The 11517-nt window shown below is 38.0% G+C and overlaps 1 protein-coding gene across 1 annotated transcript; it reads right to left on the bottom strand.

The window, feature by feature from the left end:
• Nucleotides 1-5460: 5460 nt before the first annotated feature.
• On the bottom strand, nucleotides 5461-7696 carry LOC147624592 (uncharacterized). The gene is made up of 2 exons (XM_086819603.1): nucleotides 7256-7696; nucleotides 5461-5798 (listed from the first exon to the last, which is right to left on the bottom strand). Exons 1-2 carry the CDS (start codon nucleotides 7648-7650, stop codon nucleotides 5684-5686), a joined length of 510 nt encoding a protein of 169 aa, XP_086675729.1. The 5' UTR covers nucleotides 7651-7696; the 3' UTR covers nucleotides 5461-5683.
• Nucleotides 7697-11517: the final 3821 nt, after the last annotated feature.

Here is an 11517-nt window from a genome sequence, read left to right as displayed (position 1 = left end):
TGTTTTCTGAATTCGGGCATGGATCTGGTTGATTGACCCTGCTGGTCCTCAACGGATGAGTCCATGGCTTTTTTATATGGATCTATTGGTTGATCTTGCTGATCTTCAACGGAGATTCCATCTGGATATTTTTATGTGATTATATTGCCGGGTACTTTGAGCTAGGAACTATTGAAAAGGCTCCTGAGTGAATAGGTGGTGAGCGTTCTGGTTGCCAATGATGCCATAGGTACACCGATGAATAAATTGGAAATTAGGATTCAACTCGATAATTAGAGGATTATGATCAGTAACACTATGGTTGGACTGATGGATCCCTAAATTGAGACTCAATTCTGTTATGGTACGATAGATGAAGTAAATCCCCTACAAAAATTGTTCTATGGAAAAGAATCAACGGCGGATGTGCCTCTCAATGAGAAAAAAAGCGTTGGTCTCTATGATCCAAGTACAATCTTTTTCCTGATTTGACTATGGGACTTACCGGTTCAATCAGATCAGTTCAGTTAGTTAAGGCTTTTGACTACGTTAGAGAAAAGTTATCTTGGAGGAATCGCCCGTGCTTTCGGGGCAAGGGAAATGTTTCCGAGTTCGGTTTTGGAAGAACCGATGGATTAGTCTCTTGTCCGGATATCCGTGGGCGAGGGCCCGAGTGTGAGACCCTGCCCCGTGCAAGAAGTGCTACTTCCGTTGCTAGCACCCCTGAATTTGTTACGCGGTGGGGTCAGGGATCTTACAGCTGGTATCAGAGCAAATTGGCTAATGAGGATCAAGCGAGAAGCTAAGAATGTCAAGAATTTATAAAGAAACAGTAAAGGGTTGTAATTGTGTGATAAAATTCATACAAATTGATATTCAAACTGAAATTCGTAAATTGGTAATTGGGTCTTCAGATGGAAGTACCACAATTGTATGGAATCCCTGACTTGCTTGAGGCCTAGACATGATGGTATTAACCTTATAGTTCCAAGGACCGTGAGACTACCCGTATATACCGAGGGTATAACTGCAGCTCTTTACTGGTAGTATATACGAGTAAATCTAAAACTTGAAACTATAAGCATTAATACTATCCAGACGATGAATTCGAATGTGGTTCAACAAAAGAGATAAGGCAAAAGGAAAGCCAACCTCTCATTGTCTTGTATTCTCTTATACTCATTCAATAGAGCGCTCTTCTTCTCTACAATCTTATGCTATTGGTTGCTTACTTGCCTCTTGCTTTTATTGAGCTCTTGAGTGCTTGCTTGCATATGTATTTGAGAGAGTGAGTGTGTGAGATTGAGTTGTGAGGAGGGTTGAGCTTCCATTGGTGTGGGCCGAAGTGGAGCTCGCGGGTGCTTCTACGCGGTGACAATGCCACCTATGAGAATCCCAAGCAACTTGCTTTCACGAGGTGAGTAACACATCCCAATTTCGCATTTGTGAGCTAGGCCATGGCACACTAGTTTCTCAATTGAGTTGTTTGTGCTCCCGAGTGCAGTTAAACAAAGCCCCACAATATTGGGTTGTTCCCTATGTTATTTCCATGGCACTAGGGCTTCCCATTAGTGGCACTGCTGCCGGGGAGTAGTCTCACCACATAGCCACAATGCATTTTGAAAGCTTGTGAATGGTTAAATCTATCATCTTTTTGGTTTTTTCAAGAATGGAGTAGATAAGAAATCCCAAAAGACCTTTGACTTTAATGATTGTTCTTATTTTTGTTGCATTTTCTTGTTATTTTAGGAAATCTGTGTTTAGTTTTTCTTGTTGCCCTAAAATTATATTTTTTTAATTTCTATAATTCATGTTTTGTATTTTTTATTTTTTATTCATTTTTTATTTTTGCACAAAAATAATAATAATTTGGGCTTGAAATTAAATGAATTGGGTTAAATAGAGCTTGAAATTATTTTTCAAGCGTAAAGTTTATCCTAATTTTGACTCCTTACATGTAGAAATAGGATAAAAACAATGATTTGGGATAGGATTTACAAACCAGAATAATTTTTAAGTTTTGGAGCTTTTCTAAGTTTTTACATGAGTGCTAATAACATGGATTACTTGGTTTAATCCTCTTATAACTTGGGCCACTAGTTGTTAATCTTTTGGCTGGCAACATTTAATTCGTGTAGGTTTCTAAGTTCACGAGCATAAAACTAGATGTGTCTCACTTTAAAGTGTTTGAGTGTATTACATATGTGCATGTTCCCGTGAAGTGAGAACAAAGGTGGATCTAAAGATAGAGAAATGCATCTTCATTGGTTATACTTTAGAGAAAAAAGATTATAAATATTATAACCTTACCACTCGTGAGATACGAGTAAGCAAAGATGTCTTTGATGAGATAAGTAGCTAGTATGCACCAATGAAGGCAACAGAAGATGAAGATGTAAGAAGTAATGATGTTATCCCACATGTAGAGCAGCAATCACAAGTGCTTAGTTGACTTGGAGAGTCCTCTAACAGTGGATTCAATGTTAGTCCACGTTCAGGCAAGTTGAGGACATATGTAGATACACATGTATCACACACACAAAAGAAAATGATAAATCAACCTTTTGTCCACCTGATCTATCACAACAGGTTACTCATATGTGGATGGTGACTCTAGTGACTACGTGAGCAAAGCCTTGATGAGAAGCTTGGCACTCTATCAATAGTTACTCTTGGTGTAAAGAGAACCAAGGATGTTTGATGATACTTAGCAATGATCCAGGTGTACCTGAGTCTACGAGGATTATATACCCTATTAATAGATTGAGATATGATCGATATACAACCCATCATTGTGCTTACATGATTAAAGAAATACAAGAGTTGGAGCCCACTTGTTTTAAGCACACTTGGAAATAAAGAATGAAAAGATACCATGAATAAAGAGATGACAGCATTAGATACAAATGTAACATAGGAGTTAGTGCCTTTGCCTAAAGAAAGAAAGGCAATTGGATGTAAGTGGGTGTATAAGGTCAAGCATACTGCAAATGGACTAGTAAGAGCAAGTGTAAGACAAGATTGGTTGCCAAGGGTTATATGTAAACCTTTGCATTGACTATAAAGAAACATTCAATCCGGTTGCAAGAATAGCGTGAGAGCTCGCTTTGTTATGGCTGTAGCAAAGGGTTGTTTTTATATCAAATGGATGTAAAGAATGCTTCCCTTGTATGGTGATTTGCAAGAAGAAGTATATATGATGCAGCCACAATGTTAAGCAAGTGATGCACATCCAGATTTTTTGTGTAGGTTACGTAAAGCCTTGTCTGGCTTGAAGCAAGCACCCAAAGCATGGTCAAACAAGAACGACGAGTATCTTGTCACCATTGGATTTCAGATATCCAATGTAGATTTTTCACTTTATGTGAAAAAGACAAACATAGAGATCATACTATTAGTCATTTATGTAGATGACTTGATTATCGCTAGTAATAATGATGCTGACATACATGATGTCAAGAGACTTTTAAGCAAAAGTTTGAGATGAAGAATCCGGGTGAGCTGTGATATTTCTTAGACATAGAGGCAATGAGATCACCTCATGGCATTTTGTTGTTACGAAGGCAAAATATAACTTGAATATGTTATCCAAGTATGGTATAACAAACTGTATACCTATTTCAGTGCCATTGGAACAGAACACAAAAGCTTTATATAGACACAGATGAGCTTTTGAAGAACCCCACTATGTACAGACACATAATGGGTAGCTTGATCTACATAACCATTATCAGGCCAAACTTGAGCTATGATGTTAGACTTGTGAGTCAATTTATGCAACTCCCCAAGAAGCCACACTTGGATATGGCTAACCAGATTCAATGGTACATAAATCCACAATTGAAAATGGACTTTTCTATGAGACTGGCACAAAGATACAGCTACATGGATACACAAATGTTGATTGAGTTGGTAGTGTCGCAAACAAGAGATCTACCATCGGCTTTATGTTTTCTTATGGACTTTTCTACGAGGCTACCACAGAGCTACAGCTACATGGGTACACAGATGCTGATTGGGTCTGCAGATCTACCAACGGCTTTATGTTTTCTTTTGGTAGTACTGCTTTGAGTTGGAGAACAAGAAACAGCTGACAATTGTCAAGTACAAAGCCAAAGTACAAGAACGCTGCTATGACAACTTGTGAGGCAGCTTAGTTTCAAACGCTAGTTGGTGATATGGGTGAGTCCATAGACAAGACTGTTTTCATTTTTTTGTGACAATATGAGTGGCATACGATTGGCCATAAATCCAATATATCATGCTAATATAAAGCACATTGAGGCATATTATCACTTTGTGAGAGAAGATTCTGGCAAGTTATGTAGATCTGATATATATCAACACAGAGAATCAAGTAGCTGACATCTTCACGTGGACACTTCGCACAAAGAAACTCCATTGGTTTAGGAGCTTACTTGCAGTGAAGTGTGTGAAGTTAAGCTCGAGGAGAGTGTTGAGATATTGACATCAACTAGTGCTGCGGACATTACCCGAGTGATAGCTTCCGCACTTATGCCACTGGCATGGTTGGTGAGATTATCACTAGTGGTGGATGACAAGCTATGTGACAGCCACTTTGGAGCACTAGAATTATGACATAGTTTTAGCACCAACTCATGTAGTAGTCAGGTTCACACTCTGGACCAACCATTGTAACTCTTTATGAAAATGGTTGTGAAGAAGAGAAGAAGATAGAAGGAAATTCAACCACCCATCTCTCTCGTGTCTTGCTCACTCTTGTGTGCATGTTCGCTTGCAAGAAATCTCTCCCACATTCTCTTTAATGCATGCTAATATCCAAATCTATAAATCATCTTTGAAAACTTTAGCTTTAGTTGGAAGGTGCTTTCCTCATGCCTTACCAAGGATTCATGATTTTAGAGAAACTAAACATCAAGTTCTACAAATCATTCATCAAGGCAAGCATTGAAAGAATCTTTAACCACAAAGATTGATCAACTTGTCAACTTCATAACAAAAAAAACAAATCAACCATCGGTGCTACTTATGTTCCTCATCCTAGCCTTTGGCTATCCTTTGCCTTTTTGGGCCTTCTACCACTCCCACTTGGCCCTCTAGATTTACTTGAATTCACAATCCTACTAGTGCATCACCACCTTCAACAATTCTGTTACACCATTGATCAGTAAATTGCAACCTCAAGGTCATTCAGGGTGAGAAGAACCTATAACAGCACAATCTGTCTGTCCAAGTCCACTTGAGCACAACACAATATGTAAGATTATTCAGTGCCCACCCAGTAGCCCAGCACACGTGAGAAAGCAACTTTGAAAACCAGAAAAGCTCGCCCACCAGTCCCCTGGCCATTGGAAGTGCAGGCTAAAGTTATACCTACTAAGTTGAACCAAGTGGCTGAAGGAGCATCACTTAGATCCCCACCTGGAAAGGCAAGGCAATTCATTTGCAAACAGACACATAAACAGCACTGCCCCACTAACACATCTTGCAAAAAGATAAGAGCACAGAATGATGCATTTTTTGTACCACAACAGACATCACCCTTTTCCCATATCCTCATTCGTACAAAGACGCCTCCATTGGCTTCAAATGTTGTCTTTGCTACTGTTGACAGGTTAACAAGCTGGGGCAAGAAGCCCACTGCCTCAATTTGCAGAGTTTACATTTGCTTTCTGAGAACAGCTCCAGTAACAGCACTGCTCAACCTAATCAATAGCACTTACTACATTCCACCTTCAATTCCATCATACACCCAGTTGTCATCATCATCCTCAACACCAGCAGCCGCTTTGTTAGCATCTTTCCTCTGGTCAGTCAGAGCTCTTGGGAAGAACCGCCTGCAGTATACAAAGGCCTTGTCAGTTTGCGATGAAATCTGGCCCATAGAAGCTCTCATAAAAGCGGGGCAATGCGGGCTTGGACTAGATGCCTTACACACAGGGGCGCACATTCAGGCAATGAGGAGTCCGCCCCAACAATTACCTCCACCCAGCAATGGGTGACCCACTTGTAATAAATTAAATCCGACTTGATTAGTAAAAGTCCCTTATTCAAACACTTTCAATGACCCTAACCCCACCTAGGATCCTGGTAGATGACTGAGGTAGCCTGAATATATGGGACACTCAGCTGCTGTTTTAGGCATCCCAGAAAGCACTAGTATGGATTAAAAACCCAGAGGATGAATGCAGTGACTGCCGAGCTATAACTCAAGCGTGAGCTTTGAATGAGACCAGGCCATTATGCTCAGATGTGACTTGGTGTCCATATTCCACCATGTCAACCAGCCTCAGTTCCCTGAACTACGAGAAGCACTCGCTCAATCTGATCCGATTTGCTGAATATACATACCTCTGAAAGTAAAAGCGTGTCAAGGCGAAAATCACATTCAATAACTTAGTCTCCATGACGTGGGTGTCATGCCTGCTGATTGAAGCTTAGCTTACCGTTTGGCCTTTGAAATCAGAAGGTGAAATCATGTTTATATGCCAGTCTCCACCACATGGAACAGCTTGAGCTTTACGATCAACCCTAGCATTGATCCTGGTCCTAAAACTAGAACACTATTAATCTAATGCATTATAGTACCAGTAGGCTGACCTGCCATCCCAGCATGAACCAAAACCCTGACAGTAGCATTAACGAGTAAAGCCTACTGTAGTCCTAATACAGGCATTAACCAAAACTAGCATTGCCCTACTGTAGTCCTAATACTGGCAATACAGCTAATAGACACCTAGAGGGCTAACCTCAAACATTAAAGTTGTACTAATAACAGACCTAACCAAAGCTTTAATATCCTAATGAATCATAACACTGACACTTGCATTAAACCCTAAAGCCTAACTCATCCAAACCCTAACCCTGACTCTATCACTACTCCACTCACCTTAACCTCAACACTAGCGGTACCACCAGTAGGGCTAACCCCAAATCTGAAAGTAGCACTGTCAAAAGAGTAAACCATACCCAGACATACAAGTATGAACAATAACGCTGACACTGGGGATAAACCATGGAGCCTACCTCAACCTAATCCTAACACGTGCATTACCTCCTATAGCCTTAGCATTACCCCACTCAACTTAACCCAATTAACTCCAGCACAGGCGATACCCCCTGCAGACACTAGCGCTGGCCTAAAACCTATAACAGAAGACAAGGGTTTATGATGATGGCGCTGCTTCCTTAGATTTAACATGACCACAAAAGCTGAACTACAAAGAGCGACAAAGCAATTAAAGCAAAAGCTCAAAAGTTAATGATATGACGATGAAGGGGGAAGAGAGCGTACGATCTGGATTTCCTGCGCTGAGCTGCTTGGCGCTTCCGCTTGGCAATGTCCTGGGGGGTTTCAAAGAAGCGGCGGCGTCGGCACTCAGCGATGACGCCGGCCTGCATTACGGCACGCCGGAAGCGCTTGACGACTGAGTCGGCCGGCTCCGTCTCCCCCACGAAGATCTGCGTGTTGTAAGAGCCCTTGAACCACAGCAGGTTGGCGAACCGCAGGGAGGGATCGTGTGGGGACGACGAGATCGACAGAGGCGAATTAGGGTTAGGGCTAGCGTTTGGGAGACGAACTTGGATGGGTGATGGCGTTTGAGAGAAGGACGACGAAGATGAAGATGGCGGGGGCGCAGAGGAAGCGCATGCAACCACAGAAGCTGCCATTGCCATAGCTGCGGCCATCCTTTGGACTTGCTTCTATGGATAGAATTGTCCTAAATATGGTGGGCTAAATAAGGGGGTTTTCCCATGGCCTAGTTAACTCATAACATTAGGATGGGAAGAATTTGTGCTTAGTAGAGCTCAAAAAGCATTATCTATTATTGTATTAGGTTTGGGAGATGCTTAAAGTACATCACAAGGGACTTGGATGAGCTGTAAAAGCTTCTTGGGGCCAAGAGAAAGAACTCAAATATTAGTCCAAAAATCCAACTCTTTCGACTTGAAATGAAATCTAATGAGTCATTCCTCGCACATGTGAATAAAAAGAAAAGCATAATGTAACAATTGGCATGTATTGGAACACCAGTAGAAGAGGTGGATGGCATAACTATAAAGAGCATGTCCATGGAAGAGTTTGGACCACTAGTGTCCACACTCAAGAAGAGTTTGGACCACTAGTGTCCACACTCAAGAACCTCCGGGAACCAACATTTGAAGATATAGAGGCAACACTCATGGAAGAGAATCAACAAATCAAAAGTAAGGCTACAATGGCTACGTTAGGTGAAGGAGAAAGCCTTCAAGAGGGCAAAGCTCACTTGCCATGTTAGCTAGATCCTTATATGGTAGATTGGGGACGCCTCAAATACCATTACACCATGTTTGGTAGTTGGTATCATGGGTGATTCTAACTAATGGGCTAGTGTTATTGGTGTATGCACATTTGGGACCATGCTAGTGTTATAAGTATTGCCGGTGATTCCGTGTTATATACCTAAGTTACATTAATTTAGCTGAATTATTTAAAAAAAATCGAATTATGGGTCTTTAATTCGGGTTTTATTCGAATTATAGACAAATAAGAAATTTTAATCAATTGTTTCGATCGAAATAAATGTTTCGACCGAAAGATGTTTTCGGGTCAAAAAAATGTTTCGATTGAAAAAAATTTGATCAAAAGATTATTTCAACCGAAACATGTATATAGGACCGTATTTCAGTCGAAAGAAGTTATAGCACCTGCTTTCATTCTCCACCAGCTTTTGCCTTCAGTGTCTAGCTCTTTGCTTCAATGTCCAGATTTTTTTTCAATTTTTTCTAACTTAAAATTACTTAAAAATTATCCCCAAATGGTTTTAAGCACTCGAAACTAATCAATTTTCACTTTTAAAAGAGAAACAATATGAAAAGTTTAATTCCAACAATTAGATTACTTAACTAGGATAAAGAAGGGCATAATTTAAGAAAGAAGAGAGGGGGAAAGCCTTTCCAACAAGGCATAGCATCTGTTTATCATTTTAAGATAACAAAATTTTAGAAAACCATTAAAAGAATAAAGAAAAAGTAAGATTTCTAAATTACATGAAATTCTGGGAGCTTTCCTTTGGCTTGATGGTTTGAGGGATCTACTCTTGTTTGCAACAAGAGTGGCCACCAATTCTTTAGAAGAGGGAATGGTCAAAACTTAATGAATTATTAAGAAATTCATAGTTCTTGACTCTGGGGTGGAGTAGAGTAACAGTGCATAAAACACTATTAACCATTTACAAAGGGGGAGGCTTCATTTATAGAAAAAAGTGAGCCTCTAACCAAGAAAATTGATTCTATAATTTTCCAGATCAGTTTGGTCAATTTCTGATCATTTTTAGGTCAGTAAAGCTCACTTTTTGGATATAGTTGAAGCAGGAGAGAGGAGAGATAAAAATATCTCATTATTTGTGAGTTTAAAACTCACCCACACATGTGAAATAGGTGCCTCCTTCATGAGGGGAATTCCCCCACACTACTGAGGTGTCAAAAATGCATCATTTCACTAAATATCTCTTCTTTTTTAACTAATATCCTTGTCCTTAGTCAACTCTTCATCTTATGTGAGTATTTACTCATTTTTGGGAGGATTTTCTTTATTTCATCATTGATCTCCTCCACACATTTGGATGAATCTGATTGGCCCCTCAGAACCTTAATTTAAATTTTTTCGAAAATCTGGACCCCTAGGAGGATAAGGCCTTTTGAACAGATTATAATTGATTTCTAATGCACCTTCTGAAAATCTTTTTGAGCTTCTGTTTCGGGGGAATTTATTTTAATAAGAAGAGATATTTTTCCATCCAAAAATATCCAAAATTTGAATAACCTCTCTCTAGAATATTTTCTCTCTCTAAGCCAAAACAGGTAGAAACAAGATCTTTCTTTCCTGAAGAGGGATTTGATTACATGGAAAGATACTGGACATCCTAAGAGACTGGGGAGGAATCTTACAGACGTCGATGGACTTTGCATAATGATGCTAAGCTTCCACCAAGAGTGCACAAAAAGATATTCCAGTTGGTTACGCCTTTTATTGCACCATGTATCATGTGCATAAAGATGGTGTGCTACACAATGATCGTCATTCAAGAAACATCGTGTTTCATTTCTCATAAAAGTCTGATGAGGTGAATTAGGACATTTATCTACATTCCTCCCTCATTTAGTAAGATGATCTTTGATTCGAGTTACTCCTTCTGGCCACAAGATCTACATTGCATTTTTGAAGTTGTTGCAAATTTATATATCTTCTCCACATATTTTCTTTCTAGTCCCCTCCTCATTTATGCGTTTTCTTTTCAATCTATACGATAATGTATAATATACATTAGTTTTTCACATTTTAAAATTTTATAAAAATATAAATAAAATGTTTAATATTTAATATATAACTAATATTTTTTATCATGTAAATTCTAAGAATAAAGTATTTAAAAGTATTTTTAAATAATTATTTACCTTTGTAGAATAATTTAACAAAAGAAAATATCAGATTTAAAATAAAGTAAAAACTTATTTTTTGAGAATTTGATCAAATCTTACTTTAAACTACTCAAACAATGATTCTTTGTAAGAATCAAAATTTAAGATTTACAAGCAAAAAGGGATTTTTTGAAGTAATTTTAAATTTAATAAATTAAAATATATTATTTATGTAATAAAAAATATTTATAGTTCATAAATAAAAAAGTTTATCAAACGTAAACAATATTATTTATCTCATCCACATGAAAAGCTATTGTTGACATTAATACATCTTGAAAAAAAGGATTATGACTAATATTGAATGGAATCCTACAAGCTGCAAAGGCTTAAGTCTATTTCAAATATTATTCCAAGTTTCCTTACCGCTCAAAACCTTCTTTCAATTTACTTTGACAACCAAGTTTTGTTGTACTCATCCCCACATCACATTGCAACTGCATATTTTCCTCTGATGCATGAGATACATGACCACTTATAGTTTCTTCAACAACCATTCTATTATTATGCATATTAGTGATCATACAAAGTTTTCGTTTACTATTTCTAGAAGAACTTGCTTGTTGTATACACTTTAAAAATATATTATGCACCTCACAAGGTGGATTAGGACATTTATCTACATTGGCCCCTAAGCCAGTAAGATGCTCTTTGATTCAAGTTGCTCCTCCCATAAATGTATGACCACAAGATCTACATTACATTTTTGAAGTTGTTTTGCAAATTTATGTATCTCCTCTACATATGTCCAATCTGGTTCTCTCCTCATTTGTGCTTTTGCAGATAATACACAATATACATTAATTTTTCACATTTTAAAAATTTATAAAACATAAATAAAATATTTTATATTTACTATATGAGTAATTATTTTTTAATTATGCAAATTCTAAGAATAGAGTACTTAAAATTAATTTTTACTAATTATTTAAGTTTGTAAATTGTAACAAAAGAATATATCATATTTAAAACAAAATAAAAATTTATTTTTTTGGGAGAATTTTATCAAATCTCAATTTAAACAACTCAAACAATGATTCTTTGTCATAATCAAAATTTAAGATTTATAAGAAAAAAATGATTTTCTCAATTACG

This window comes from Cibotium barometz, chromosome 25 (assembly GCF_041138505.1).
Source record: "Cibotium barometz isolate CiBa-2024 chromosome 25, ASM4113850v1, whole genome shotgun sequence".
In the NCBI taxonomy this organism is placed as follows: domain Eukaryota; kingdom Viridiplantae; phylum Streptophyta; class Polypodiopsida; order Cyatheales; family Cibotiaceae; genus Cibotium; species Cibotium barometz.
This window is presented reverse-complemented; position numbering and strand designations above follow the sequence as displayed.